At 35.8% G+C, this 27552-nt stretch overlaps 1 protein-coding gene, 1 long non-coding RNA gene and 2 pseudogenes across 3 annotated transcripts; 3 read left to right on the plus strand and 1 right to left on the minus strand.

Moving 5' to 3' along the window:
• The first annotated feature begins 1235 nt into the window (after positions 1-1235).
• Positions 1236-2910, plus strand: LOC149239840 (uncharacterized). The gene is made up of 5 exons (XR_016245471.1): positions 1236-1758; positions 2182-2285; positions 2427-2499; positions 2597-2655; positions 2743-2910. It is a non-coding gene; the product is annotated as an uncharacterized LOC149239840 (long non-coding RNA).
• A 4385-nt stretch (positions 2911-7295) lies between these two features.
• LOC149239841 (replication protein A 70 kDa DNA-binding subunit A pseudogene) lies at positions 7296-9394 on the plus strand (annotated as a pseudogene). The gene is made up of 2 exons (XR_016245472.1): positions 7296-8255; positions 8373-9394. The product of XR_016245472.1 is annotated as a replication protein A 70 kDa DNA-binding subunit A pseudogene (transcript).
• A 318-nt stretch (positions 9395-9712) lies between these two features.
• Positions 9713-11379, minus strand: LOC149239842 (uncharacterized; annotated as a pseudogene).
• A 7892-nt stretch (positions 11380-19271) lies between these two features.
• Positions 19272-26166, plus strand: LOC149239843 (uncharacterized). Its single transcript, XM_089373556.1, has 6 exons — positions 19272-19688; positions 19826-20282; positions 24770-24896; positions 25058-25210; positions 25311-25373; positions 25800-26166. Exons 1-6 carry the CDS (start codon positions 19478-19480, stop codon positions 26010-26012), a joined length of 1224 nt encoding a protein of 407 aa, XP_089229682.1. The 5' UTR covers positions 19272-19477; the 3' UTR covers positions 26013-26166.
• Positions 26167-27552: the final 1386 nt, after the last annotated feature.

A 27552-nucleotide genomic window follows, 5' to 3' on the forward strand; every position in this document is an offset into this window, starting at 1 on the left:
GAAATAAGAAAGAGCCACATAAATACAAATATAGATATTATATAGTATTACATAACCAACCTAGATCCATCTTAACCTCAAATCTATAGATATTATATAGTATTACATAACCAACCTAGATCCATCTTAACCTCGGATCTATCAAGGGCCTAGAGAATCAAATCTCTCAATGTGCAAATTTTTCCTTAAGTTTTGCATTCAAAAAATAGGTTTGCATCTAGAGAGATTTGATCCCTCTCCAGGCTTGATCAGAGGTTAACATGGATCTAGGCTGGATTTATTTTATTTTGATCAAGACAAAATGTTTACAGGATAGTATCTTAAGGTTATTACTAAAATTTATATTTTTACCCTTATATAAGTGTATTGCGGAAAGAGGCACTCTCAGTATGGTAAATATGTTGTAATGTAATGTTTAACATTTTGACTAAGTCTAATTATATATAAATTTTTTTAAATGAAATTAAATAAAAAAATTAATGTAATGTAAACATTTTAACTTGATGAAAATAAAATAAAAATAAAAACAACCCTATAAAAAAAAATAAAAAATGGTTCACCTATTAGGAAACCCACGATCTTGACCCATGGTATTCATGTAGAATGTAGCATATTTAAGGGGGGAAATTAAACCAACATAGATCCATCTTAACTCTAATCTACCAAGCATTGAGAGGGATCAATTCTCTTGATATGTAAACCTCTTTTAGAGTGAAAAGAGATTTGATCTGAAGTTAAGATGGATCTATGCTGGTTATTACCACTATTAGTAATCTTCTTATATTAATCGTTTCTATATTAACGATTAATAATAATCCCTTTATAATAATAATAATAATATCCATTTTTAAGGTCCCGGCCAAGCCAGACACCAAATTGGTGTATGAGACCCCCTTGTTTGTGGGACAAGGGACCCACCTCCGCCATACACCAAATTGGTGTATGAGACCCCCTTGTTTGTGGGACAAGGGACCCACCTATTACCACTATTAGTAATCTTCTTATATTAATCATTTCTATATTAACTATTAATTAGGCCGATAGGCCTTCCTATGAAACAAGCTTTCGTCGTCCTTCTCATTCCCAGGTTAACACCTGGCGTCCATATTTGGCGGGTATCTGTCGTCATTTCTGTTGCAACCCTCGCAGCACGCTTCAATGCGTCTTCGTTTGCTTTCAATCCTTTGCTCTGTGGCATGCCTTTCAACACCACTGGCCAACATTGTCATTATGAGCATCAGCATCATCGGCATGGAAATCGGGCTATACTGTTAATCCCCATAACTGTGGCATGCGGGGCACTGTTTCTTGTCAGCGCCACAGACAGCTTGGTGATTTGTTTTGTGAAAATGGAGCGCAAGAGACGGCGACTGAGAGAAACCAGTGAAGCACAGGAATCTAACAGTTCTGAGAGGATATCCTGCTCACTTGTATTTCCACTAGAATTGACTAATTAATGACATCGACATCCTCATCTTCTTCTCCTCTTCTTCGGTTGTTCTCAGTACTGTGACAACTTCATTATTTCTTTCTTTCGGAATAATCAGTACTTCTTCATCTCGGCTCGCAGTTGTTCTATACAGAGCCATGGCAGCGGCAGCTACAATGCAAGTTTCTTTGTTTCAGATCATTTACTTTCGCTCAAGAAAGCAACAACAGGGGAGTTGTTTGGCCTGAAAATGGTAAAATTTTCAAGTGACATGGGAGGGCTGGGGAAAGCCAGCCACAGGAAGATTATCGCGTCAGCATCTTCCCGCCGTACGAAAACCTGAAACCCTTCCTAAATGGCTTTTTTTCCCATCCTGTTTGCTTTTGTTTACTTACTCCTACAGTGCTACGTCTCTCTGGTTTTTTGTTTTTCAGGGCATTCATGATACATTTTCTTTTGTTTACTTACTCTTACAGTGCTACATCTCTCTGGTTTTTTGTTTTTCATATATATATATATATATGTGTGGGGGTATAATAGTGTTTTCACACTGCAGTTCCTTCCCCAAAGGGTGTCATAGGGCGTTCACTATGCCTTTTCGATATTTTAATTAATTTTTTTTTAGTATTGATTAATATAAGACATGTTTATAGGTAACTGTCACAAAACTGCTTCAAGTGATAATTGCCATTTTTGTTTCATGTTAAACACAAACAATGAGAGAATATAATATAAACTGTGTTTGCTTACAGGGAAAGTTGATTCCTCGTGCTTTGACATTTCCATTCGGCATCAAGGCCCTTGCTGACTATGTGCATGAGAAGGGTCTGAAGATTGGCATATATTCAGATGCAGGGTAAGCTCAGCAAGACTTTCCTATTCTTGAAAACCATAACCCATTCGGGACCTTACGTGAGCTTACCTGATCTCAGGTAAGATCCTGTTTTTCTTTCTTCCATTTGTAAAACCACTTACTGACTTGGGGTTTTGGCTTTAGGCAATACACATGTCAAAAGCAACCTGGCTCATTAGGATTTGAGGAAGAAGATGCCCGGACATTCGCTGAATGGGTATGTCAGAAATATTCTTTAGTGTGTATGAAGTTAAGATTTGGTAAATTGTGAAGAAAAATTAAATGCTACAATATCAACAATGTTGCATCAACAGGGTATCGACTATCTCAAGTATGATAACTGTTTCGATGATGGTTCAAAACCTGAAGTCAGGTGAAGTTCTTCTCCATCAGGGTTTCATCTTTGGAGTAGATTCATACTTTCAGTTGTTAGAAGGGTTTATCTTTGTATGCATAGCAGGTACCCAAGGATGAGGGATGCACTTCTTAAGACAGACCATCCAATATTCTATTCTTTGTGTGAGTGGTATGCAAGACTTCTCTACTTTCTGTGGACACTTGTATACCACTGGATGTTGTTAAAAGTGTATACTGATTAACATTCAAATCATTGAGTTTTAGAAGTATTTTGTTGGCGACTTCCAATTTTTTTTGGTATTTTTGCACGGGTGTCGATAATCCGGCTACTTGGGCTCGCAATGTAGGAAATAGCTGGAGAACAACACTAGACATACAGAATAAATGGGAGAGGTAATTTACTAGACCTTTGCAAATTGTTCTTATTATCAAAGATCCATGATTTCAGATTTAAAATTACAATTTTCTTGAGCCTGCGAAGCTCAACAATGAAACATAAGTCCATATACTATGAGGCTTACACATTTTCACTTGTGGCTTGAGAGGTCTGCACCATCTGATTACAAATCTTTGATATCACGTTCAATTTGGTTATAATTTCACTCATAGATTACAAGATTTCATACATAAGTAGTTTGTAGCTCTATTTAGGTCATGTCTTTCTAGCATAAAAGAAACATTCGTATATAAGTTTGAATTTGAATACAATTTGATACAGAAAAATGATGTAACAAAAAGATCCATTACAGCTCCAGAACAGAATTATACTTCTCATAGCTAATAAAATATGCATTTTGTTCCAAATTTTAGAAGAATTTCAGCTTTGAGAACACTTCATAAATAAGAAAAAGGAAAAAAAAAAAAAATCACTTCTTGAAAATTTTGTCTTTAGATTATATCTATAAGATGTATTAGAGATTTTCTTTCAATATTTTAGAGCTTTTTGGGTTGTTTTTTTTTTTGGGTTTATGGAATGATCGGGATGAAATACATGAGGTATATTATCAAAAAGACAATCAAAAGTAAGATGATCACATTGTATCCATATTGTATGGAAAATTTGCCGGATTTTTACTACTTGCTAAATTTCCATACAACAAAGTCCAATATGACCGAATTTTGCTGCTATGTTTTCTTTTTTGGCTTCAACTTCCACTGAATGGTGTGAAAACCAGGGATTGAAATGCATGACCATGAATAGTATGGTGTCGGCCATTGTACATGGTGGAAGGGATTGAAATGCACTATTTATAATTCATTTTATTTGCAAATCGAAAGCAAAGATTCAGAATTTTTTTTTAGCAAGTTTGGAGAGTTTTGTACTCACTTTATGACTTGCTCTGGTCCAGTATAACATCCCGGGCAGACCAAAACAACATTTGGGCCGACTATGCAGCACCTGGTGGATGGAATGGTAACGACCTTTCTTGCTACTAAAATTTACTGTGTGATGTCTTTGAAATTTAGGTCTTTGTTTTTCTTTTTTATTTTGGGCTTTTGTTTATATTGGGTAAGATATGCTCCAATCAAATGTTTACCATCGTTTGGTCATGACTTTAGTTGCTGTTATTTCATCATGAATCAAGATAAATGCATATCAAAAAGACGCAATCACACAAATTCCCTCTCCCTACAGAGACCTAGCATGTTATGCTTTTGCCATATAGGCTCAACAACATCTAGATCAGAGAATTATTAGTAGCTTTATCTTTTTATCATACACTTCTTACTTCAACAACCGCTATAAATACCATCAACCGATTCCAGATCATTACAAGCATTATTTGAAACGTTGTATCTGACTAAAGGAAATGAAACGATTTATAAATGTTGTCCTCTGTTAATTTCTTTGGACACCTTGTATGTTTTCCCATATCTTCAGATCCGGACATGTTAGAGGTTGGGAATGGCAACATGACTGCAGATGAGGACCGCTCACATTTCAGCATTTGGGCTCTTATGAAGGTATTCAACATGCCAATGTCTTAGGTGATCATTACTGATAATTAGGAAGGCATGAACATATATTATCATCGCTTGTTTTCAAGCAGGGCTGCAAATCGACATTCAAGGGAAGCTGAAAGAGCTTATTTGCGAGGCGATCACAGCACTGCTAGGAATATTTCTCTAAAATCAAAAGAGGAACATTTGGCTGTAGATAAACTAAATGCTAAGGCAGCTGCAGAAATTCTTCAACTTAGAAATGAAAAACATAAGGACATTTGGAATTTAGATCTACATGGGCTTCATGCAGCAGAAGCTTGGAAATGATTGAATACCATACTTCTGTCCCAGTTTAATCTTTTCACAGATGACAAGCTGGAACTAGAGAATCGACATCTCACTTTTCATATACGTTGTTCAGGTATGTCCAATCGTACTTGCCAAAACTATTATACAATTTGGAATACGGTTTTAAATTGGTTCTTCAGATTAGGTTTCAATTTAGTCTCTGAAGAATTGTTGTGGTGCTGTATTTAAAATTGCAGAGGAAGAGGCTTTCATGAATGTATTGAGGTTTATGCATCAGGGAACACTTCAACTGCCTTGTACTGCTGAGGTGTTGGATGTGTTGATTCTTGCGCTCAAGATGGATGTCACAAGATGTGTTGATTATTGCCTCAGGGAGTTGCAGTCATCAATGACAACAGACTCCGCATTGCATTATTTACAACTCCCACAAAATATGCTTACAAATCACAGAGTGCAGTCATTAAAAGAGTCTGCAGAGAAGTTTCTTGTCGAACATTTAGGTTATATTGAAAAGTAAGTTTCTTATTGCAATGTTTTTTAATTTTTTTTTTCTAAGAAGTATCATCAGGATTAGGTTATATGAAAAGTAAGTTGCCTTTGACTTTCTAATTTCTCCTGACTTCTAGATTTTGCATTTTTTATTTTATATGATTTTTAAAAACTGGGACTCTTTTCTGTTTGTAATTTTATACCTACTGTCATTTGAAGAATTAACTATTTTATTTTTCTTATTACATAACACAATTTGTTAATAGAATTAGAGAGAAGCTATAAAATTTTAAATATAGTTTATTTATAAATTTTTTGATACAGTTTATTAATATTGTTTTATAGAATAGAATAGATGATTTAATTGGTTATTTAAGTTTTTCAGAAAATATCAATTTAACTTTGGTTAAAAAGAAAGTATTTTTTGTCACTAGATTTTTTCTAGAAAAAACTTTTATGCACAAATTCCGTGCAAATAATAGTGAATTTATTATATAACTTTTAAAAAATAAATACTATAAAATAAGATTAATTTCAAATTTGGCTAAAATTATCTTTATCCAAATTTGACAGAATTCTGAAAATTCTGAAGAGAATATATATATATATATATGAAACAAAATTTGCATTGCTGATATGACTCTCTCGTGGAAGATTTCTCATTCATCCCTGATGTACTTCAAACTAATCAATCTGTTATGTCCTGATCATGATTTTCAGGCATTCTGAAGAGCTTTTGGATCTTCCTTTGGCCGGCACCGAGGTTAACCTATTAGTATATTTTCTTATTAATATGTGTGGTTTTTATATGAAATAAAGTGGATGACTACTCGACCTTGAAGGTTTGGCTTATGCCAAAAAAAACCAATAGCTTCATAAGAAAAGAGAAACTTCAGATCATGCTAAAGTATGCCACTTTAATGAAAAGTGAAACTTTAGAGTGTGCTAAAATATGTCAGTGAAGTGGGGCGTTGAGAGTGATCATAATTGCACTTCTTTGCACTAAGGCTTTTCGGGTGACCAACAATGTCACTGGTTTTGTGAATGGTAAGTAAAGCAAACCCAATAGCTTCAACATTACCAAAACTGGTTTTGTGAATGGTAAGTAAAGCAAACCCAATAGCTTCAACATTACCAAAATATCCTGCACGGAGAAGCTGAAACCTTCATATATTGTTCTTGGCAAAAATTTATCTACAGAAGAGACTGTTATGGCATCATATTTAAGCTGTGATTTGGGAGCTATCACAGTGCCTTCATACACCACTTTGTGGAAGCATAGATTCATTGACTGGAGAATACCCTTCTTGTTTGAAAGATAATTGTTGTGATACAAAACATATGCTCTTACAACTTTTCAATAGCATAAGGTGTGCACTTCAAGGTATACAAACTGTTTGCTATGCACCCATTGTCTCATTGTGCATGGGGAGTTCAGCACTTGCTGCTTATGGTTTTTTTATCATCCTCACTTAACACCTGTTGTGTCAGCACAATTGTTAAGCATTCACCCCTACTTTCCTCTGTGGTGAACATGTCTCCAACATCAACATCTGCTGGTTTCCAAGGAGAACACAGTCCGTAGTAGGGGCACGTTCTCATGATCTATGTATTTATTGGGCTGAGGCTCCTCCCTATTTCTCTTCAACACGTGTCATTCACCTCTAAATTCTGCATGTGTGGTGCATAAGAAACTGGCATACTAACAATACCGTAGACAAAACATGGTGTGAGCACACATTCTTAGAGCAAATTTCCATTGTCCACACCTAAGGATAGGTAGGAGGCGAGTTCATCAGAAGCCCTTCGTCTTTCACATCATACTCCATTTGCCTCTTTTTAACTTTGTACAAAAAGAAAATGGGAATTCATTTCCTCCTCTTTTCCAGATCGTTGCATTTAGATGGGTTGGTCAGGCTGCAAATAAATAGAAACTGCCCATGATAGTCTGCAATCTGGCCATTGTTGTGTGACTGATGGAAACTGTTTGTTGTTATGGTGTGGCCGCTGTTTCTAGGGTCCTGTTTCTGACAAGAGGGTGGAGCTATACATGGTCTTTGAATAGCGTGTTCGCTATATGCAATGGCTACTATTCAACCTCCCTATAATGTGCAGAATTGCACAAGCACAAAGAGTACACCCGAATATAGCATATTAAAGCCAAAAAAAAAATTGTGTCTTGTTCACAGAATAGTTAATATATCGTATATGCCTCGATTGACCCACGTCTCTTAATGTGTAGGATCAGTATTAGGATTGGCTGGGAAATTTTCCTATTTCATTGATGTTTTGACGGTACTGTAAGCCTATAAGCATCTTTGAGCCACTTGAGGTGCTTCCGAATTTGAACAATATGTAGCTTGTCCCTGAATCAAATAACAAGCATTTTGTTAATGTGGACTACCTTGGGTGGCTAATATGAGAGGCTATTCTCACCCCCCGTGTAGGTTGTGCCCTTAAAATTGTTTAACCATCAACAGTTAGCCTTGTTAGATTAGATTCCGCATTCATGTCACATCTCCTTTGACTAGAATTTTGTGTTGTTGTGAAATTGATGAATTGCAGGTACTCCTATCACGGGAAAAAGAAACCTCCTGTTCTATTATGGAGACAACCTTGACAACGAATGCCATTCCTCTATTGCTGAATGGTTGCACCGAGATTCAACCACTACTTCAGATAATCGATGTCGGTTCTGTTACCTCATTGAAAAACAACATCCTCGCACTTCCACATTACTCTATCTGATGGAACACATCAACATAAGACTTTGCTACCATCCGCATATGGCCCACAGGTTGTCTCTGGAGACATCCAAATTGGCTCGTTGATTCTGCTCAAAAAAGCAGCTTGCACAGTGCTCCAAAACTCCTCGTAAGGCCCACCATTTGAAATCACCCTCCTTTACTTTTTCCCCGCCTATATGTTTTTTTGCATGGAAAGAAGGCAAACGGAATCTTCATTAATCCAATTCTTACTTGTTTACATAAGGTCCATCCGAGTCGTTGAGCTTGAAGTTGTCAAGCGGTCAGCAGCGTTAATCATGGACACATCGACGTTGCAACATGCACAGGTGGGTTCAGCCCAATTTAGTTCTTCATCAGCTGACGATACCTTGCCCTCTATAGTTACTCCACCAACTACAGCAGCAACTACAACAATTCCATTCACGGCACTCAACCCTTACTGGAAATATTGGTCAATCCAAGGTAGGGCATCTGCAAAGACATCATTGAAGGCGTACAACAATGTGCGAGGCTCAGGAAAAGTTTTCGGATTTGACCTTATCAACCGTGATAAGGAAGAGATCCACCTTTCTGCATTTGCTGAATTGGCCGAATCTCTTTACAATCTAATTCAGGTTGGGCAACTATACATTGTCTCAAATGGCATAGTGAGAGAGGCAAATCCAAACTACAACCACCTCAAGAACAAATGGGAGATTTACTTGTTTGCTGCTTCCACTATCAATCCATGTCCCACAGATGATCCAACGTTTCCTTACCAAAGCTTTCACTTCAAGACTATTGCTGAAGTAAAAAGTGCAACTCCAAATACAAATGTGGATGTCATTGGTGTTGTTACCTCCACGTCACCTGCATCAACAATTCGACGAAAAGATGGAAGTGAAACATTAAGGAAAACACTCATACTAAAGGACAAGTCAGGTTTTAGCATTGATGTAACATTATGGGGAGACCACTGTGACTATATAGGACAGCTTCTTTCTAAATTCTACTCTTTCGACAACCCACCAATTCTTGCAATCAAAGGAGGTCGCGTGTCAAGATCTATTTATGCAAATCATGGAATTCCAGAGTTTTGTATGACTGTGAATGTAATCAGTAAATTGGTTGGGCATTCTCTTTTCCTTGTAGTATACATATATGAACTTTGGTATTTTATGGCTAAACATTTGGCTTGAAATAGTTCTGCAACCATCTCTTGCATGTTCGGCATGTAAATAATTCCATTTCTGAAATCACAAATGAATCTTGTCCGTGCAACAAATATGCATACAGTTTTTAGACAACAATGCCATTTCTTCCTCATCATGTTGACAATCCATTTTTCTCATAGATTTAATAGAGTCTTCTTATGTGTTCTATATGTTTTTAGGAAGATATTATGCAGACATGAAATATCTTTGGGTATTGTTGTTAATGTTTTTCTCATAGATTTAATAGTGTCTTCTTTCGTGTTTTTCCCTTAGAACTGCCCTTTCTTGCCTTTCTCTTGGGGAATTAGTTTTTCAATCATGGAGTAGTTCTTTTTCCTCAGTAGGATTTTGATACTGCTTTCTTCCCAGTATATTTCTGTATAATCAATTTCTAAATGAATTAATGAAATTTCATTCAGAAAACTGTTATATGATGTTTTCTCATCTTCTCTAGCCCGAGTCTGTGAATGTCGAAGAGCATCCAATAAGTCTGACTTCCTGGTATAATCAGCTTCCAGATATTCTGTTTCTCCATCGGAGCTGGTTATCCTGCCATTGTATCTGCCAAACAGTAATGACTAGCTTGAGCCACCAAGAAATTAAGAATAAATTACCAATACCCAGATTTATTAGCAAGAAGCCTTTGTCAATGACACCTTCATGTTATGGTTATCACTATATCTTTAATGCAGGGTTCTCCATGTATTGCATGTTTATAAACCCTCTAAGACTCAAAAGGAACTGAAAATTGTATGGCAACCCAGAATATGGAGGAGCCGTATGAGTTTAAAAAATTGGACATTGAATGGATGTGCCAATATAGTTTGCCAATTTATCATGGACTTTTGTTCACGTTCTGTGAAAGAGATTTTTTGTAAATATACATATTAGCTTTTGCAAAGAACAAGAATTACAAAGACAAAAATGCCCCTGCTTATCAAGTATATTTTACACACCTTTGAAAAATAGTATTTTATGAGACATCATGGGGCAACCAAACTCACCTAATGATTCTCTCTCGGTAATCAGTAAGCCCTTCTCTTCTTGATATGGAGATTTGAACCTGCCAACAGAAGTTGAAAAAACTGCATCTTTGGATTTAGACATGTCCATCTCTTTAAATTTGTCACTGCTTTTAAAAGGTGGACTCCCGTGCCAGACTGACTGCGGGGGAGGAAGATCACAATTTTGCAAGCTCCCTTTGATCAGCTCTACGCCACCTAATTCCACCCTTCTCATAAGATTTTGCATTTGTACAGTTCAGATAGTGGTTTATGGAACCTTCAAGCCCAGTACCATCCATCAATTTATCCATTGTGCATGCCTGATCTTGACAACCATCAACAGCTGAAGCTTTAAAGGCAGAGTTTTCCTCATTCACTTCCCGTGGGCAGCATGTATCATTTTTGCTTTGTCCACATGTTTGTCCATTGGAACAATTACTCAAATCTGAGTCTGTACATGCAGGTAATTGAGCTTCAGTGATGCTCAATTTCCTATTGTACAAAGAGTCACAACCAAAATTGATCTTCCCTTTCTCATCCAGTGAGAGGCTTGGATTCATCTTGATCCAACTAGCTCTGTAATCAGATATTGCACCAACGGGAAATTATATTTGAAAGCAAACGGGTTCTGAACCACCAACTATAATCTATCTGCAATAGTGCAAAGCATATCAAAGAAAAGAATTGCATTGAAGGTCACTCCAAAGCAGCTTGGGCATTAGATCTCAGCAGCAAATATATGCAATCCTTCCTTATCACCTGCTACCAGCAGTCAAAACAATAATAGTGTGAATAGTAGGCTGCTCACCCATAAGAAATTTTCAGGCATGAAAAGTCAATCAGGTACCACTAAATTTAGCATCAAGCCTAAACGATGGCATCCTAGCTTACTGAATACAACTATCTGCATAGCATTTAGATTCTTTTTCATCAATTTCTTTACATGGATACTATTTTCTGACCAGAATATTTATAATGCTTGCTATACAAATGAGACAGGCTACACACAGAGAGAAATAGGGGCAGAAATAAGCAGTAACACTAAACCCAAACAAGAAATGAGATGAAAAATATCAAAGGCAATAACTCAATTTCAAAATCTCAATAATAATGATGTATACAATTAACTCTTAGAAGCTATAATATATATACAACTGAGTCATGACTCAACTAAGTCCACTCTCAATTTATTGACACATGTAATCCTACTCATCCTACATGATGCACATGCACATGCTAAATTATGAGGACTTTAGGACAGGTCTTCCCCTGTTAAGATACAAATTTAATTGCCACTGGAAGCTGAATTTATGGACAAATTTATTGTTAAGGAGGGGAAACGAGATCCTATAATCTTCTGGGTCGATTTTCTGCATTATGAGGAGAGATTCACCGTTGTTTGATGATTAGAGGAAGTAGCTGTGCATGCAACTCAAATTTATGGGTTCCACTGATTATTGAAGATCGTTTTGAGATGGAGGGTTTAGTTTCCTTCCTTGCTGGAATAGACTGCGGGTTCGTGGAAACAAATTCTATTGCGTATTCACTGTGTTGGGGGTTGAATTAATTGTTGGTTTCTGGCAACAACCTTTACCATGAGAGATTTGTATTGCTGGAGACACTGTCATAGTCACTGCTGTGTGGATGAAGGCAATATTGCTGAGCCACATACATTCAAAGGCTAGAGGAGGAACGACACATTCGTGGTTTGTGGATTGTAGCATAGCAGACTTGGACACCCAACGCACGAGGATCATTAATATACATCTGTGTAAGGGCATAATCTCAGGGAAAGGCTTGGACTTCTTTTGTTGGAAATAGGGCATCAGAATACTGGGCAATGTACCTATCTATCCGTTAGAAGGAGATAAGGAATCTCTTTTCTCCTGCTGACAACATGTGGAGAAGGCAGAGAGCGAGTTTCCTTTCACTATATTGTGAGTTCCCTGTCCCCATGAGTTGCTGGAACAATTTTTTTTCAACAGGCCGTGTTTAACAAGTTGATGTCTCTGTTCAATTTCTCATCAAGTGGAGCATATTCCAAGTTATTCTAATATGCTAGCTATGACATATTTCTACTTGTTCATACTGTGACTTTATGTCATTAGCATATGCCTATATGTTTAAACATCAAATCCAAACTACATCTAGCACAGCCTACATACAGTAACAAAAACCACCAAGAGCAAAATTTGAAGTTGATCTGTTAGAATTAACCAGTCTTATTTGCCAAGATTATCTCATGAAAGTTGCTTGGGCCATGTAAAATTGAGCAGAAATATTGTGATGCCTAAAAAATTGACTTGAATAAATATTGAAAGGTCTAAGTCTAAGACCCTATTGAGCCTATTTGCTGGTGTCATGAGTAAGTGTTCATGCACGTTGCTGAGGGTTTTATGTATTGAACTTTTGTTGGCCTGTTAGTCAAAGACATGGATGAAACCTTCAAAATTTTCCTTAATAAAATAAAAGCAACCATCAACCGATTCAAAACCACTTTTGTACAGAACAACAATACAGAATGACAAATGTTACCTTTGTTTTGTTTATGTTAGTCGATTGTGAAGTGCATTTCCATGTCTGGGTTTTCGTTCTACAACTAATGCTTTTGCATGTTAACATTGGAAGATTCTCAGTTTAGGTGAAAACTTAAAAGTCAGAGCCAATAATGGTATATGGAATAGTTACCTTTGTACAGGATGATATTTTTTCTTAATTTAGGAGACTAATTGTATGTCATGATGTTGATCTAAGTTATCTCTATATGAATATCTGTCATATCTATTTTCCCTGATGAGAGTTCACAAGAAATGTTGGAAAAGTTTCAAAATTCTACAGATTATACTAAAAAAGATATACGATATCTGTTAGTACTGTTTCAAGAAACGTTTGCCTTGAAAGCAATAGTACTGTTTCAAGAAACGTTTGCCTTGAAAGCAATAGTGGTAATATAATTCCCACAAGATGTCAGTCATGCAACTACCTTTGATGTTCTATTGAATGTGGAAGAAGGAGCATTTTCAAAAGGGAAATGATCATCATCGTTTCTGGTTTTCGAGCTTCATTATGTGACGGGCATTCATCAGTGCCTTATTACATGAGATATACGTACAAACCCAAACACATCCAATGTGCAAATACCCATTCTTTAAACTGAAAACAGTGTGTTTCAATACAAGAAATGAGGAAATAGGAGGACCTTGTTATGACAATTTATCACAGCTTTTCTGATGCACTTATAGAATCCAAAGATGCATTTCTCCAGCATCGGCATATACAGGTCATCATGAAGGTCAGATTTTGCTATGTTATGCTCGATATCAATATTTTATGCTACTTTTCAATGGATTTGTTCTATTTGGGATGATGAAGATCGGTACAGAAATCTGCATATAATTTCCAGAGTGATGTTCTTTTACGGTGAGAGTGCATTGATGCTCCCGTGAACCATGCTAGAAACTAGCCAATTGCTCTTACTTCCATGGAAAACAAGGTTCAGGTGCCAAAGAAACAGAGCAGGGGAAGCAATGGTTAAATGACAATCCATATCTGACAAAGTTTAAAATAAAAATTCTGGAACATGCAAAGGAAGCAATTTTTAGGCATGGAGGAGGAGAGGTAATTCTGTTATTTGTATCTTGCCTCAACTATTTAATGAAGTTACTAGGGTTCTTGCAATGTCTGGTTCTGTGGTCAAGAAGGATGAGATGCTTTTTTCCCGGATTGGCTTTTTGTCCATTATTTCGCATCTTATGAAAAGCATCTTACAATTACTTAATGTTTTAGTTATAATGTGAACCACCAATGTAAGTGATTTGTTTTAATATTTGCAAATGTAATTCGCCGCTTTTCAATTACCATGTTCAATAGTTTCGTTGCCTATCTATAGAGGTTTCCTCCTTTTAATAATCCTATCGGCCTCTCATTGTACCTTTTGGGACAATTGCTAGTAATAATCCTTTTATAATAATAATAATAATAATATCCATTTTTAAGTTCACGGCCAAGCTAGACACCAAATTGGTGTATGAGACCCCCTTGTTTGTGGGACAAGGGACCCACCTATTACCACTATTAGTAATCTTCTTATATTAATCGTTTCTATATTAACTATTAATAATAATCCTTTTATAATAATAATAATAATATCCAATTTTAAGGTCACGGCCAAGCTAGACACCAAATTGGTGTATGAGACCCCCTTGTTTGTGGGACAAGGGACCCACCTATTACCACTATTAGTAATCTTCTTATATTAATCGTTTCTATATTAACTATTAATAATAATCCTTTTATAATAATAATAATAATATCCATGTGGGACAAGGGACCCACCTATTACCACTATTAGTAATCTTCTTATATTAATCGTTTCTATATTAACTATTAATAATAATCCTTTTATAATAATAATAATAATATCCATTTTTAAGGTCACGGCCAAGCTAGACACCAAATTGGTGTATGAGACCCCCTTGTTTGTGGGACAAGGGACCCACCTCCGTGCAGTGATTTGACGGCTAAGTCTGAAGGCATACATACTCTACCCCCCTCTGGTTTTGAACCTGTGACCTCTTAGGAGGAAAGACATGCTCTTAACCATTAGGCCCTCTCAAGTTGTATACTAAATTCCAAAAAAAATTGATGATAAGATCGTTATGTTGATATTATAAACTATTAATATCTTAGGTTTTTGTATTTGTAAAAACTATTTATTTAATAATAATAATTTTTTGACAACCATCCTAGATCCCTAGTCTTGATCAATTGTTTTTCAATCTAAAAGAGCCTCATAGGGATTTGATCCTCTGGGGTCTCTGTAGAGTTCATAATCTAATTTTAATATTTATATAGGCATTTAATTGCTTAAATTTATGGAGGCTTACATACCCTACATCCTTCAAATTGAAACCTGTAACTTTGTAAGGAAAACATACTTAACCATTGATCCCATTCACATTCCTACGTTATTGGGTCTAGAGATGCTCTCCAACCCAATATGGAAGAGATGTTGTAATGTCTTGTTTTGTCCGCTCATCGTTTTAAACATTTTGGCTTAGGAAAACATTTTGGCTCAGGAAAATTACATAAAAATAAAATAAAATTAAAAAAATAAAATTAATAATTAAAAAAATAGAGGTAAATTAATCCATCTATTGTTTGGCTACAAGTTTTGACAACCCATGGTATATTGTGCAAATGAAGAATAATTTTTTTACAAATATAATTTAACTTTCTTTGAGTAAGGTGAAACATGAAGTTTGTTTCAATATAGTTTATTTTTTTGTGTAATGTGAAGGATGAAGTTTACTTTGATGTGTGTTGATTTGTATGCGGATCTTATGAATATATTTTTGTTTTTTTTGAAATAGTAAATTATTGCACAATATAGTGTATATATCATGCAAAATAAAATTTTAAAAATATAAAAATAGTTTGTTTTTTTGTTTTGAAATATCACTATTCACAATAAAACAATTGATGAAGTCCATTAGCAGTGTGCGCGTGTCGATGAAATTTTTGGAAATAATATTATACACTAAAAATGGATGATAAATAAAAATCAAAATAATCATTTCCATAGCATTTTCATTTTCTTGAATTGAATTTATTTTTTTGTAAATTTTTCCATTGTTTAAATTTATTTGTCAAAATTTAAATTTAAATTTTATAAATTTTATAAATTTAAGTTTTATAAAATCAAATTTGCAATAGGAGAAGTTAAATTCAAATATATGTATATTTTTGATAATGTCTTTCAGATTAATCACATCATAAGTTGCCGATCCATGTTTTATACCATGTAATGGGGTTCATCCTCGGACAAAATCAATATGGATCACCAAAGTCTAAAATCAAGTATATGTATATTTTTAATACTTTTTCAAATTAACTTTCATTTAAATTTATAGATATATTTTATTTTAAAACTAGCTTAAATCCATTTTAACTCCCGATCTATCAAGCACAGAGAAAATCAAATCTCTTTTCACTCTATAAGAGGTTTGATCCCTCTTGACACTTGGTAGATCTAGAGTTAAAATAGATCTAGATTGGGTATATTATCAATGCACTAAAAGTAAAAGAAAACATCAATATAAATGATGCATTTTTGATTGATAAAATAAGAGTGTTGTTATTTTCCATTGAAATTCAAATATATAAAGAAAAACACATGTTTCCATTTAACACATGAAGTCATCATTGTCTCTAGAGACTTTCCTGTAGAGTATGGTAGAGATATTGTAATGTCTTGTAAACATTTTGACTCAGTCAAAATAAAGATAAAAAATAAAAATAACTTTATGTTAAAATAAAAATAGTTTCAAACTAAAATAATAATAAAGATTCTACATATTATTATTAATTTTTGTTAGATAGTTAAGATAAACTTGTCTTGGTCAAACTATTGGTGGTTTTGAGTTAAAAAACCCATAATATTCATATAAAATATAACTTATTTAAAAAGGAAAATTAAACTGTAAATATAAATCTATTTTCACTTAAAATCCCAACTAAAAACAATATTAATATTTTATAAAGCACATTCCCTTCATTATATAATATACTTAAAGTACCATTCACACTCGTTGAAAAAAACTTAATACACCAAGTACTTTTCACACATGTTTGATCCAAAAAAAACCTTTAATATACTTAAAATTGCCATTCACATATGTTGAAAAAACACTTAATATACTTAGAAGCACCATTCACACATCCTGGGGAAAAACTTTATACACTTAAAAGCACCATTCACACATGTAGAGAAAAACTTAGAGAAAAACTTATGGATAAGAACAAGAAGACAACATGGTAATGAAACTATTAAAAAGAAAGAAATGAACACAATATCAAAATGATGCCAGGAATTTATTCCTTCAAAAGGAACAACAAATGGTTCCATGTTCAAGACAATGACAGAAAATAAAGGGGAAGTGATAGCTTTTTCTCTATACAAAAGAGATAGTCAAGTGGTTACTAAATTTATATATTAACAGATAAAAATTTGTTAGAATAATGAAAATGAATATATGATATTTTAATAAAATTTATTTATTTTTAAGATATAATTTTTTAAATAATTTATAATTATTATAATAATAAGAGTAATTAATATTTATTGAAATTAAATTTATAATTTTTTATTCTATTTAAAAATATTAAAAAACATTTTCATATTTTTATTTTTCATTTAAAATATATTAAACTTTTATTTTCCATTTAGAATATATCAAGCAAACATTCCAAAATCACTATAAATTTATTAGATTAAAATATCAAATAAACTAATAATAATATCACCATTTTGTTTTTTTAAATAAAATGAAATATCAACGCAATTTTATAAATATTATGTTTCATAAAATCTTTTTATTATATTATCATCTTTAAATTGAATACCTGAAATTCATCGACAATTATGCTCATATGTTGAATGTTAGGGAGAGACACGTGATTTGATTTCAAATTAAATATTACAAATTTTGGATTGGATAAAAGGTACAATGATAATAAACCCTAAATAATAACATTTAAGTCATCATTAACAAGAAGACCAAATCAAATTTTTATTGATTTTTAATTTTTGAAGGATTCTATGGAGAAAATTGTATTTTTTACTTAAATTTATTAAAATATGGTAATATAATTTCAAGGTTTTGTTGTTGTTGAGTTGAGAGGTTCATTTTATAGTCTTGTGTAATGTATAAGTGTGTCATCAAAGTTGAAATTGGCATGTAAAGAAATTGGATCTCTCTCTGCTTATGTTAGATTCGTATTTAAGATGGATCTATACTGATTTAAAACACAAATGAAAAAGACCCATTCATCTATAAGTTAGACTATGCCATTATTAATGAGAAAAATAGTAGTGAAAAAGGCCATTTCATCTATAAGTTAGATTATGCTATTATTAACGAGAAAAATAGTAGTGAAAAAGGCCATTTCATCTATAAGTTAGACTATGCCATTATTAACATCTATAAATTAGACTATGCCATTATTAACGAGAGAAATGGTAGTGAAAAAGACCATTTCATCTATATGTTAGACTATGCCATCATTAACCAGAAAAATAGTAGTGAAAAATGCCATTTTTAAGTGCCACTTGAGTGCATTTTCACAAGTTTGACAGGTGAACTTTTCACAATCAAGAGCTTTAGGCATTTTTGAGGGTGTTGAATCCTAGTTTAAACAATACAAATTAAGATTTGGCCCACTATATATATAAATCGAAATTTGACCACAAAATTTTTCATCCGATTTTAGACCAGAAACTGGCCAAATACTAAAAAAAATGGAGTTGTCTTTAGTGCGACTTTTTGGAGTTTTCCGTGCCAAATCCACATGAAATCTTGATTTGTGTTATTTAAACTAGTTTTTTTACTGTATATATGGATTGAACACACGGAGTTGTCTTTAGTAAAACTTTTTGGAGTTTCTTGTGCCGAATCCGACTTAAATATTTGTATTGAAATCTTGATTTGTGTTATTTAAATTAGTTTTTTGAATGTATATATGGATTCAACACCCTCAAAAACCCTAGGGCACTTTTACTGTGCAAGAGCTACCCATCATCCTTGTGATTTCATCAAATTTTAAAAAAATTAGACGGGAAAAATAAAAAAAAAAAACTTCCAAAAAAATCACACTAAAAACAAATTTAAAAAAATTACTGTTAAAAATTACTCCACTTAAAATATAAATTTAAAGTATATTTGTAAAATGTGATAGCCACATCAAAACCATTGTGAAAGTTAACTTCTAAGAGAAGCAACTCTAATTAAATACTTATTGCTTGAAAATATGAAGTTTATACTTAAAATAATGTTTTAACCACACTGTAATACCGCTATGGTGAGAGTGCCCACTAGTTGCCCCTTGGGAGTAAAAGTGATGGATGGATTGCATCGAGGTTAGGTTTTAAATGTAGAGCAGGAGATGCCTACTTTTGCTTCATTTATGCATATGTCTTTTGTTGTCACTATTCTTAATCCCCACTTTGCCTGCCTGGAGAGTAGAGGAGAGGACCCTGCCCTGCTATTTGGCCTTGTGAGCGATTCAGGAGAAATGGGGTGGCAACAGCAGCAGGGAGGAGAGAATGAAAATTGAATAGGACGAAGGATCTGAATCCCCCTTGCGCGCAAGCAATGGCTCGAGAGACCAATTCTTTTGCCCTACTGGGCGGAGATGACGACCAAGGCGATGATGATCTCATGGCACTCATCAACAGCGCGGCCACCCTGAAGCCAGAAAAGAAGCCCAAGACTACTGCCAAGAAAAACGGCCAGCAGCAGCCGCCGCCCCCTCAGTCCCAGCCTGCTAAACTCCCTTCCAAACCCCTTCCGCCCGCCGAAGCCGGTCAGTTTTCGTTCCAAACTCGTGGTTTCTTGTTTTTGGGGTAACTGGTTTCTATTTGACTAATTGCTCGTGGGTTTTCTCTTTTTAAGGGTAATTGATTTCTGATTGATAACTTGTGGGTTTTTGGTTTTGGACAGTGAGGGCGGATAGAGGAAGAGGAAGGGGCGGGCGGGGCCGCGGTGGAGGCCGTGGCAGCCGCTTTGAGGGCGGTGAATACAACACCGAGAGCAACGGATATGGTGGTGGGGGCGGTTCTGGAGGCGGACGAGGCTGGGGTCGCGATGAGGACACCGGAGGCCGAGGTTGGGGTCGTGAAGAGGACACCGGAGGCCGAGGTTGGGGTCGAAGCAACGGCGAAGAGGACACCGGTGGCCGAGGTTGGAGTCGAAGCAACAGTGAGGACGACGCTGCTGCAGGCGGAGGGCAGAGCCGCGGCAGAGGACGTGGACGGGGCAGGGGCCGAGGCTTTGGTGGTCGTGGTAGTGGACGCTTCGGTGGAGGCGGCGACAGCTATGGCTACGATACCAATGGACAGGATCGCCCTCCCCGTCAACAGTTCGAAGACACCAATACCTTCACAGGCACAGGCAACTGGTAATCACCTTTCTCTGCTCAATATTTGCATCTATTTGGGGCTACTTTAGCTTATTTGCCAGGTCTGAGGGTTTACATTCTGCCAATTTCTTGGGATTTGCACCCTTTCTCGTCGTTTTTTGAGCTATACCATTTGTGTGGGGAAGACCACATCGAGATTGGAACCCGGGTAGGCGGCTTAAAACTATGTGAAGGGCATAAGTGAACCCTACCCTTTTGATGTAGAGATGATTTCTGGATTTAAGACGGATATAGTGTACATAATTGCAAATATGAATTAGAGCTAAATTTTTTATTTTTATCAGCTCTGTACATAACGACACATCTCCGCAGGTTGAATTTGAACCTCCTTTAGATGCCGTTCATATATCACCACAACTGTACATACATCTCCATAGGTAGAGCTTCAACCAATGGCGTAGGTACGGACCCTGGTGAATGCCCCGGTCTGGTTTTTTGGTAAAGGACCAACGTTGAGGGTACATTGCAGAATTCCCCAGTCTGGCTTCTTGGTAAAGGATCAAGACATTAGTGCTTTGCTGAAGATCTGTCTGTGATTTTGGTGAAGGACCAACGCTGTGGGTACCTTTATGAATGCCCTAGTTTGGCATTTTGATGAAGGACCCAAATATCCATCCGTGCTTCGTCTTGAGCTCCATCCTCGTGCGATGCTCATGCATTGTGGCAATTCTGTATAGACCTCCATGGGTAGGATTTCTATTAATGGTGGGGGGAACGTGCAGAATTCATTAGTTTGGCATTTTGGTAAAGAATCCATATCTATGTCCACAAGTAGTTGGCCTTGAGTTTCAATAACCATGGTGTCCGTGCATCGTGACAACTCTACATGCAGCTTCGTGAGTATAATTTCTACCAATTGCATTGGGTACCTTGACGAATGCCATGGTCTGGCATTTTGTTAATGAACCCATATCCAGATCTATAGTTAGTTGGTCTCCGGTTAAATTTCTTATGGTTCCTTTGCATCAAGACAACACCACATATGGCTCTTTGGGTTGAATTTCTAGCAATGATGCGGGTACCTTGCTGAATGCCCTGGTAAAATGCTAAAAGGACCCAGATCCATATGTATTTGTTGTTGAGTTCAATCCCGCACCTGCAGTGCCCATGCATCGCTACAGCTCCACATGGAGTTCCACGGGTTGAATTTCTACGGATGACGTGGGTACCTTGCCAATTGGGGCCCAGCATTTTGATAAAGAACCCATATCCACAGGTAGTTTGGTCTTGAGTTATGCCCTGGTAGATGGAAAGAGTTCGCATTTTTAGCCATTGGCCTTTTATTCTGCATGCATTATGTTTTTTAATCAGTAATCTTATTGTTTGCATCAGTGATCAAGAAGGCATCTAAATGTGTACCCATGTGATACTAATAGTTGAGATGGAGGTGAAGATGTAATGCTGATCCCAGACCAATTTTGTAAGTTATAATAGTTTGTTCCGCAGCCCAATTTTGTAAGTTACAAGAACTTGTTCTTGGCATATACAATCTGTTTCACTGTTGTTTTCCATGAAATTATGTGGATCCCAGCTCAATTTTGTAAGTTATTCTTGGTATTTACGACTTGTTTTACCTTCTTTGGCCATTATAGTGTTTCATTTAAACTTGAGAAGCATTACATGTGGCCCAATAGAGGCTGGACATCACAAGTACCCTTCTTACACAGGCAAAACTGTCAAGGGGTGGATCACTAAATACATTATGCAAGCACAGTATAACACAGCTAAGCAGCCACAACAGTTGCAGGGCTGGGGTTATTTTTACTTTTGTTAAAATTACCTTATGCCACAAGGTTCGCTGAACTCCAACCTTGAGATTTGGAATTTGGTGAACCTAGTTTTTTTTGAGGTTCCGGGAACCACATAGCTATTGACCAAGTCCATAGATCAAAATTCACAACCTCATGTCACAACTCAAGCTTATAATCTATCCTTGTAGTTTCCAAGCCCATGATAGCTTTTTTTTAAATATTTATTGATGTTGATTTCTTACCATTTTATTCCATATTTCATTTCAAAGTTGATATATATATATATAGAGAGAGAGAGAGAGAGAGAGAGAGACCGAGACCTAATGGCGAACCTTATTCAAACCTCATAAAAAAATTCAAACTCAAATTGAACCTAATCATTGCCAAATCAGAAGTCCAACCCGAGACATGTGAGTTAGAAATTAGCCTTTATCCTAGACATGCACCTGTCCTCAAGTGATTTGTCATGTTTTTGTATTAGGCATTTGGCAATTGCTTAAGATTAATTTGGTTTAATGTAACTTTTAAGTTGTGTGTTAGTGTGCACTTACAATTATATCGTCAACATGAACAATCTGATGGGCACATTATTCTTGATAGTCAGGATGCTAGATCTTGTGCTCCTTTAGCTGATTAGTCTGTGCTCTCTATTTAAAGAGTGAGTGCCAGTCCTCTAGCATGTATTGAATGGATAATTAATGAGAGCAGTAATAAATCTTTCTGTTGCAGAGTGGAGTTTATTCCCCATATCATTATCCAAATATACCGGGTGACTTGATCTGTAATTGTTTGTGAGTTAATTTCTCCTTGGTGTTTGACTCTGTGATTATTGCTTACCCGTTTTCTAACATTCCATTCATTGAGGGGAATTGAACCTTGGTGGGTGCCATGAAATACCACCATCTTCACTGTTGTGAACCACAGGCCCATCAGCTCCCATTTAGCATCTTGAACACTTAAAGTCAGATATTGCTGCAAATTGATTGTTGGTATTTTTTCCAACATGATTCTGTCCTGCTTGTAGTTAAAGCAAGATGGTGCAGATTTTTTATTCTTCCATGGATTGTTTTAACTTTTCTATTACAAGCCCTTCACATGTTAGGGACAAGGCACAGTGTTCAGTATACTATGTGTTTAGATTTACCTGTTTGCATTTCTTAACTACTTTGTATCTTCTTCATCAAGATCCAAAAGCCATCTTTGTTGTTTTTTTGAACTAGCCTCTTCTTATCATGATGAGGCTAATGCATATGCCCAGATTTAGTGGTATGGGGGAACCATTAGCACCATTCAATTTGGTTGCCTTTGGATAAGCAGCCAGGAGTGAGGTTTTTTCTATTCCACCAATCTCACCAAAGACTGGGACCTGGTTAGGCTGTTTGTGTGTGGTGTTGCACTTCCACAAGTGCAAGCACAAGTACTAGCGTGTCATTTGGAAGTGCATGGACATTTATGGGGGCTACATTAGCTACTTGCTTTCACTGACCAGGCAAGCCACTGTTAAGACCTTTGTATTTTTGTTTTCCAAAATTTGTATATAAGTGTTTACATTGACTTCGAAAGTACATTCATACTCCTTTATTCATAGGATGTTAGTATTTTCAATGTCTTGTGTCAACCTTTTGTAGAATATCAGTTGCTCCATTACCGTAGATGAAGACATTCCTTGTTTTCTATGAGGTGGTAGTGGTTTTTGTTTTCTTTGCAATTTTAATTCTGTTGACATGGATTTTCTATATTGTGCAATGGATTTAAATTGAGCTCCTTTGGAATTTTTGCGTTGATGTTTTTGTTGGTCTGATAGGATAATATCCCATTCATAATCATATTCTTTTTGGATAATTTCGAATAGGCATTTCCTAGACTGGTGTTTTTCTTTGTGGTCCATCTCTTACAAGTCATTGTTCAAATAAATTAGGACAGCTTGAGTTTTGGTTATGGCTTCATTGTTTTCTTTTGCTGCTTTGTCCATTGAACATTTCAGATGAGTATTTGTATGTCTGATATGATAAAATCCCATGCATAAGCTTTTTCATTTTGGATAATTTTGGATTTTGAATCTACTAGAAATATGTTTTTCTGTGTATCCGACTTCTTATATGTGATTTTTCAAATAAACTAGGTAGCTTAAGTTCTGGTTATGATTTCAATATCTTCTTTTGGTGAATATTCTAGTGTATACAAGATGAGGAATTTAGGTTACATTAGGCAGAGCTGCTTTAATGTTTCAAGGGAAAGCAACCTTGGTTGGGGAGATTGTTCAGCAATACGAAGCAAGCATGATGGAATCTGTGTATCCGATGTCTTATGGTTCGTTATTCAAATAAAATAGGATAAGCTTTGCTTATGATTTCATTGGCTTCTTTTGGTGCAGACTATACAACATTTCAGATGAGGAATTTAGGTTACATGAGACGGAACTGTATAATTAAGCTGATAATTGTGTCTATTTTGGAATAGGGCTTCTAGAATTATTAATTTGATTATCAGTAATTATTAGGTGGATGGTAGCCCCCTTGCAAATCCCCTTAGGATTCACTCACTAGCCTAGATTTGGTGTGCCCTTCTTCATTTACTTTACCTTTCCTGTTTTCGTTATTGTAAAGAACCACTGATAATTGATTCATACTATTGCTATATTATATGAGATGAGCATTATACTGAGTGGACTTAGATTTGGAGGTGCTATTATTAATTTTGTGTCTTTTTGATCAGGGATACCCCTGAAGTGTCAGTTGTTGATGAAGCTAAAAATGTGGAGCCTGAACAGAAGAAACCAGAAGAAGAGGTTACACCAGGGGTTGCCTCTGAAAATAAAGATAACAAAGAAGAGGAGGACAATGTAATTCTAATTATAGCATTTGTATAATTTGTTCAGATGTTATTTTGTGTTTGAGAGTAATGAAAAGGAAACAAGTGCTGGCTGGTGCTTTACAGTAATACGGTTCAAATAATGCTAATTTAGTAAACTGCAAGTAACTGGCTTTTCTGAATGTTTTGCAGGAAATGACTCTTGATGAGTATGAGAAATTATTGAATGAGAAAAGAAAAACATTGGAAGCTCTAAAAAATGCAGAAAGAAAGGTTATTCTGGACAGAGATTTCGAGAAAATGCAGCTTGTTGATAAGAAAAATGATGGCATTTTCATCAAACTGGTGAGTTCAAGTATCAGAGCTCAGTTTCGTTTTTTCTAATTTTTCAACGTCTGAGTTAAGGTGTAAAGTGGGATTGAAGTGTTTTCTGCACTTTGTGCAGAACTCAGAAAAGGAGAGACAAAGAAAGAAGGAGACCCTTGAAAAAGAGGAAAAAGCCCGTAAGGTAATGCAAAATTTGGCAGAAATACGCAGTTCTAGTATGCATATCTTGGTATTCTTAGCTTTGCAAATAATATTGTTTTAAGTTTAGTTCTAAAGCTAAAGTATTTGATTCAGTTATCTGTATTTTGCAATTGAATCTGTAATGGGGATCTGATTTCAGTTGACTGTATGATGTATGGATTCGTTTCCTCTGCTGCAATATGCAGTAGAATGGGTGCAGTTAGGGTAAAGGGGTGGGTCTGGCTGTGGTTGTATGCATTAGTTTCCTGCTACAGCGTATGCAATTCTATTAGATGCTTTCAGGGTAGAGCGAAGGGTTAGAAATCTAGATAGTGGTAGAGATGTTACCATTGCAAAATAATGTGTGTAGAGCTCAATTTATAATATTTTGCACAGTTTTCCTCATCTCATCTTTTTCTTTTTGTAGTCTGTGAGCATAAATGAGTTTTTGAAACCAGCTGATGGTGAGAGATATTTTACCCCATCGGGCACTCGTGGGCGTGGGCGTGGGCGTGGACGAGGCCGTGGGGACGGTGTTAGCACTAGAGGAGGTTTTGGAGGGAGGTACAGTGATGCTGATCAGGTTGCTGCTCCTTGCATTGAGGATCCTGGACAGTTTCCAGTACTGGGTGGGAAGTAATGTTATCAGCATCACTAAGTGCGCTTTTTGTTAGCTAAATTAGGTTTTGTTCTGTAAGTCTATCACAATTACAAAGGCAAACTGTCTTCCGTGAACAAAGACCTCATTAGTGGAAACAAGTTTTTTTATTAATATTTATAAAGTTTTAATGATATATTAATATTGCAAATTGGGAAGATTTCAGGCTAAGTACAAATTAAAATTATTTGTTAAACTTGGTTGAGTATTTGACAGAAATTCAAAAAAGCTTTTACTAAATGGTGACACCTGTTTTGTTTGAAGACACCCCTCTCCGTATAACTAGTATCACTTCGGTTCTATATTATAAATCTTGTTCTATAGCTTTATGAGCAGAATCATTATATTGTGTTCCTAATTGTTTTTGAATTTTGAATGGGGCACTGTTGAGGAGACTGAAATTTTAGCTGTTGCTTTATATGTTAGAGTAATTTTATTATGTAAAATTCCGTAATGTGAATTTAATATATGCCATGACTAGCTGTAACGACACTTCATGTATGCAGAAACTAGGCATGGTTTTCAAAATCATGCTATTGGAAATCCTAGATTTTAGTTATCGCTTTATATGTAAGTAATTTTACGGTTTAAGGCTATCAATTTGATTTTAATGCTTGCCTTCGCGTAGGTGTAATTGCACTTTATGTCTCCAGGAACTAGAAATGGTTTTCAAAATCTTGCTCTTGGAAATCCAGCTGTTCATTATTTAGTCAATATGGAGCATTTTAAAATTTAAACAAACCTGCAACTATTAACTCTAGAGGGCTGAAAACTTCAAATATCTCTCAAAACTGCCTCTATTACTAGATCTGAAAACACATGCTCCCATGCTCTCCCATGTTTTCCATGCTCCAGAGCGGGGGGGGGGATGCCTAGGGAAATTTTTCCCCACGTACCTTAAAACACCTCTCCTCGAAAGGGGTGCTTATCGGCGTTCTCCCTCAAAAAGGGCTGAAAGGGGTGCTTATCGGCGTTCTCCCTCAAAAAGGGCTGGGTGTCCCACACTCATGAGTGGGGAATCTTAACAACCCTAGGGCCCCACTAATGCTATGTAATATATGGTACTGTTAAATTCTTAAACTAAAATGTTTTCAACATGACTATTATTTGACTCAAGATGTTTGAGAGTGGTTCTGACATCATTGGATTTCATATGTAGAAAGCAGAATTTTAGATCTCACTCAAAATCCATCAGACTTAACAATTTTCAAGATTTCAGGATTGGGGGATTGCAGCATTTCCATTGGATTTTATCATGTATGAGGGTAGCAAGAGTACCAGGCCTTCTGTGTACCTCGATGTTGGTGGATTGCTCCTTTGTCAGGACCCTAGTAAAATGGTACCCATCTCTCAAACAAGATCTCAACATGACATGTTAAATATTTTATATCTTATTTTAATTCTTAGAGGGTGATATTGGTGATGGAGATCCCAATATATGCAATGATTTTGATGATATGTTGGTATTTGTTGTAGCATGATTTTTTTTTGGACTATAGAGGCCATCTATAGCCTTTCTTAT

Source organism: Pinus tabuliformis, chromosome 8 (genome assembly GCF_031772625.1).
Source record: "Pinus tabuliformis cultivar Carrire ecotype Pingquan chromosome 8, CPIR1, whole genome shotgun sequence".
Lineage (NCBI taxonomy): Eukaryota > Viridiplantae > Streptophyta > Pinopsida > Pinales > Pinaceae > Pinus > Pinus tabuliformis.